This window comes from Triticum aestivum, chromosome 2B (genome assembly GCF_018294505.1).
Source record: "Triticum aestivum cultivar Chinese Spring chromosome 2B, IWGSC CS RefSeq v2.1, whole genome shotgun sequence".
NCBI lineage: Eukaryota > Viridiplantae > Streptophyta > Magnoliopsida > Poales > Poaceae > Triticum > Triticum aestivum.
The window spans coordinates 576,019,802-576,024,527 of NC_057798.1; the positions used below are offsets into that span (position 1 = coordinate 576,019,802).

The 4,726-nt window shown below is 48.7% G+C and overlaps 1 protein-coding gene across 1 annotated transcript; it reads left to right on the plus strand.

Moving 5' to 3' along the window:
• Positions 1–1,676: 1,676 nt before the first annotated feature.
• On the plus strand, positions 1,677–3,868 carry LOC123041693 (protein CUP-SHAPED COTYLEDON 1). Its single transcript, XM_044464273.1, has 3 exons — positions 1,677–2,115; positions 2,840–3,105; positions 3,193–3,868. Exons 1-3 carry the CDS (start codon positions 1,947–1,949, stop codon positions 3,592–3,594), a joined length of 837 nt encoding a protein of 278 aa, XP_044320208.1. The 5' UTR covers positions 1,677–1,946; the 3' UTR covers positions 3,595–3,868.
• The last annotated feature ends 858 nt before the right edge of the window (positions 3,869–4,726 follow it).

The following is a 4,726-nucleotide window of genomic DNA, read 5'->3' on the forward strand; positions in this document are numbered from 1 at the left end:
AAAACATATAATATATCAAAATGTTCAGCACGAAAATCCGCATCCGATTTTGACCGCCTATGGCCTGTTTGCAAATTTTTAGAATCCTCAAATGCTAAAAGGAAAAAAGTTATGCTCAAATTTCAGTTTTTTTATTTTTTGTTAAATCTGGTCAAACTATGGTCCAACTACTTATTCAAGAAATATTAGTGTTATTAAATAATTATTCAAGAATATTAGTGTTACTAAATAATTATTTCAGTTTTTTTAAATTTTGGTCAAATCTGGTCAAACTATGGTCAAACTGTGGTCAGACTGTGATCAAACTACTTATTCAATAAATATTAGTGTTACTAAATAATTATTGTTTTTTTAGAACAATAATTTCAAACTCAAACAGTGAAATGTGTGACTTCATGCTCAAGCTAAATTCATGAGGGTTAATATGATTGACATCTTACTATTGTCAGGAAAACAACAAGTGTAGACTTGGAAATGAGGGAGAATAGAACCCGAAAGTTAAGTGTGCTCAGGCTGGAGTAGTGAGAGGATGGGTGACCGTCCGGGAAGTTAGATGATTTGGAATGATGAGGGATGATTAGAGGTTAGAGGTTAAATTGAGCAGTGATGAGGGGTGATTAGATATTATAGGTTAAAATAATTCAGAAATTTGAAAATCAAGAAAAAAATAAAAAAAATTCAATTTTTTTCAAAAAAAAAATCAAAAAATTATCATAAAATTCCCTTTAGTACCGGTTGGTGTTATCAACCGGGACTAAAGGTGGACCTCCAGGCAGCGGCCACGTGGACGGCCTTTAGTCCCGGTTCGTGTAAGAACCGGGACTAAAGGGGTGAGGCTTTAGTAACGACCCTCTAGTCCCGGTTCCCTTATGAACCGGGACAATAGGCCCTTTTTCTACTATAGTGTGAGGTGGGTTTGTGAGGGACGGGAGTCGTTGCGGTCTTTTCTTTGCTCGACGAAACGTTTTCTTTCACTTCTCGGTAGCAGCTCGCCGGCCGTAAATAACTTGAACTCCAACTTTTTCGATTTCTGGGATCCATGAAACACCAACTCCCAGTCTTTGTACCATGACTCGTCTCAGATCCCGGAGCTAGCCTCCTGAAGCCAGGTCGTTCGGGACAGCTCCGCTTGTGGATTCGAAAGAAGCTGGAAGCTGGGCAGTTGCCTAACAGGCCCTATACTCTTATCCTGTGGGGACCAGCAATATTTTTAGATTGAATTTCCAGGATCAGCACCGTAACCTGAGTGCACACTTCCTTCTGATTTAATAATCTTTTGAACTGTACAAAAGAAAAGACGTTGAGAATGAACAGCGCGAGCTTAATGTATTGGTGGCGTGCCACGTGGGAGGACTCCATGTCATGACTTGCGGGGGGTGGAAATGGGCTAGCTTGCGAGGCTGGGGCTCCTGGGTGGATCGTCAGCGGCGCGGTTCTTGTGGCACAAGCATGCATGGCAGCATGTCGATCCGTCGCGTTGGAATCTTCCACATAAGCAGGCTAGCTAGCTAAGCTAAGCTAAGGTAAGCAGCACGCCGGCCCACACGGGGCGAGGGCCGGGATACCGGGACAGCGACCGAGCCGGCGGCCGCTGCGGAGCTTGCTGCTGTCAAGTGTAGTTAAGCGGAAAGAGCTGGCTAGGGCACAGCTTTCCGGCCTCCCCCACCTCCACTGTTCCCTGACACGATATGGATATATCGAGTTGTCTCTCTTCCATCGGCTCCATCCCCGCTATATAAAGAGCCGGTCGATCCAAGCCATCCGGCCACTCTCATGGTGTGTAGCTCAGGGTTGCTTCTTCCGGCTAGCTAGCTCCCCGGCCGTGGTTAAGACTTGGGTTCCAAGCTAGCTAGCCGCAGGCCAGTTAATAGGCTGCTTGTCCGGCTGCCGGGAGGATAGGTTGTTGGTCAGGTGGGCTGCGTAGACGGACGGAGAGAGCAGGAGGGATGGGGCTGAGGGAGATAGAGTCTACATTGCCGCCGGGGTTCAGGTTCTACCCCAGCGACCAGGAGCTCGTCTGCCACTACCTCTACAAGAAGGTGACCAACGAGCGCGCCTCGCAGGGCACGCTCGTCGAGGTCGACCTCCACGCGCGCGAGCCATGGGAGCTTCCTGGTGAGTCCACTACCTCCTTCCTCGCTAGGTTCATCTCTCTGGTTTCGGTCGATTCCTCTTGCCATGTCCCGTTCCCGCCTGCTGTTCTTCCGGCTGTGTTCATTAGATCGATGCATGCTAGCTGCTGTGCAAGGAAAGGAGTTCTTACTATAGTTGCTAGCCTAAGAGTATCGAGCCATCCAAGTGATTATGAGCATGACCTTCGTTCCGGAGTATGGCTGAGATTAGCATGGCCTTTGTTGAAGATATGCAACAATTATATCTCGGTCATAATAATGAAGAAGCAAAAAAGGATTTACTGACCAATCATCCTTGTGAGTATTTTTGTCCCGTTTAGTAGCTTAACCCGCTAGCCAAGGTCCCATATATGCTCATTAATCAATGAGCATGGAATAATCCACGATAATCACTTGCCAATAATGCATTAACTGATCAGAACGCGCAGTGCTGTCCTCGTGAACGTCTCGATGACGACGTCCTCCGGTCCTGTCCACTTCCTCGCAACGTCACATGCGTAATAGTCACATTTCGGATTTCCGTTTCTTCGGTTTCCTCATTCATCATAGGAAAAGAGCAGTGTTTCGCTTTCCGGTAATCAATTTTACGCTTTTAGTACGTATGCTCCCATCATTTTGCAAGTTGCAGCTACGGTTTGTGAGGCCCGGTATATATCGGGTTTTCACTGACACTGTTAATTAATTGATTGTGCTTTGGGCGCTCACAGACGTGGCGAAGCTCACGGCCAGCGAGTGGTACTTCTTCAGCTTCAGGGACCGCAAGTACGCCACGGGGTCGCGCACCAACCGCGCCACCAAGACCGGCTACTGGAAGGCCACCGGGAAGGACCGCGAGGTGCGCAGCCCGGCCACGCGCGCCGTCGTCGGCATGAGGAAGACGCTGGTCTTCTACCAGGGCCGCGCCCCCAACGGCAGCAAAACCAGCTGGGTCATGCACGAGTTCCGCCTCGACTCGCCGCACCTGCCACCAAGGGTACGTATCACTTGTCGTACTCTTCAGGTTTACCTCCTCTTCGCAATTGCATCGGCCGGCGTTTCTAACCTGGATGCAATTCTGCAGGAGGACTGGGTGCTCTGCAGGGTGTTCCAGAAGCAGAAACTGGACGGCGAGCAAGACAACGCCCGCTCCTCCTCGCCGACCTTCGCCCGCTCGTCGCAGGTGGCGCAGGAGCTGCCCGTGATGGACGCGAGCGGCGACCAGATGATGGGCTCGGGCGCCGCCGGCTTCGTGGCGCCACGGCAGGAGGAGTTGATCTGTGGCCCCAACCCGTTGATGAACGCGGCGATGTGGCAGCAATACAACTCGCTGCTTCTTGACCAGTACCCGCAGGAAGAGATGGCGGGCAGCTCGCCGATGATGGCCACAGGAGGAGCGGGAGATGAGTGCGGATTCTTCTTCGACTCGGGGTTCGAGGACACGGCTACCCTTGGAACCATGAGGTTCCCCCAAGCGTGGAGCTGATGCCGGCCGGTCGTGCGCGCGTGCCCAGTGATCGTTGTGTATACGTTGTGAAGGAAAAACTAGCGATTGAATTATTTAATTCCATTGGTACTGTAGGTATAGTTTGTGAGGTCGTTTAAATAGATTTGTAAAGGATCGAGTGTGTACGTGCTTGCATGAGATGGTTTCGTTTGATCGTTTCCGCCCTTTGAATGATGCCATGTATTGCAATCAGAAAACTCATATGTAAATTAGTACAGCACAGTTCAGATTTCAGTACACACTACACAGGAAACATCATTGCGTTGTTCCTAGAGAAGATACTCCCTCCGTCCGGAAATACTTGTCATCAAAATGTACAAAAAGGATGTATCTAGAACTAAAATACATCTAGATACGTCCCCTTTTATTTATTTTGATGACAAGTATTTTCGGACGGAGGGAGTACAATACTAGTGTTCTTTTCTTTTTCTTTTTGGAACTGGAGACACTCTTCCGCTGTAAAACTGTGTTCCTGTTGAAAAACCTCCATGCATGCTCCTAGTAAATGCACTGGGTGTGTGAGATTATCTGATCTACTTCTCCTTTATTTCAAGTTGCCTGAGATGATGCACGTGCAAGCATTCCGTAAGTAGTAGTACGAATCGTGCATGATATGCATGTTTATTTCAAGCATTCCGTGTGCTTTGTCTTTTCTAAACAAGAAAAGGAAGGGTGTGGAAGAACTTGGTTTGCTGGTACATTTATATGCATGAGGGTGAGGGCGGGGCGGTCGAGGGAGCGCCACGGGTGGCAGGAGCAGGTGCTCCAGCTGGCGTTGGAGGGGGGCTCGCGCGGGGGAGATCGTGCACTGCTGGATTCGGTCGTGGAAACGAAACGGCTAGAGGTAGAAGAAGATCATCCAACCGTCCATTCTTCATCCAACGGTCCAGATTTTTGACTGATACTTAGTTTCTTTTCATGTAACTATCTTCTCCAAGAAAAGGAAAAAAGAAGAATGGAAGAACTTTTTTTTTTTGCGGGAAGAAGAATGGAAGAACTTACTGGTACATATGCATGTTCTGTTCTGCACCACGTCCATTTCGAAGCTCGCGCATTTCGGAAGTTAGCCAAGGTTGATCCGCGTCATCTGAGCGCAATGGCCAATAGGGGT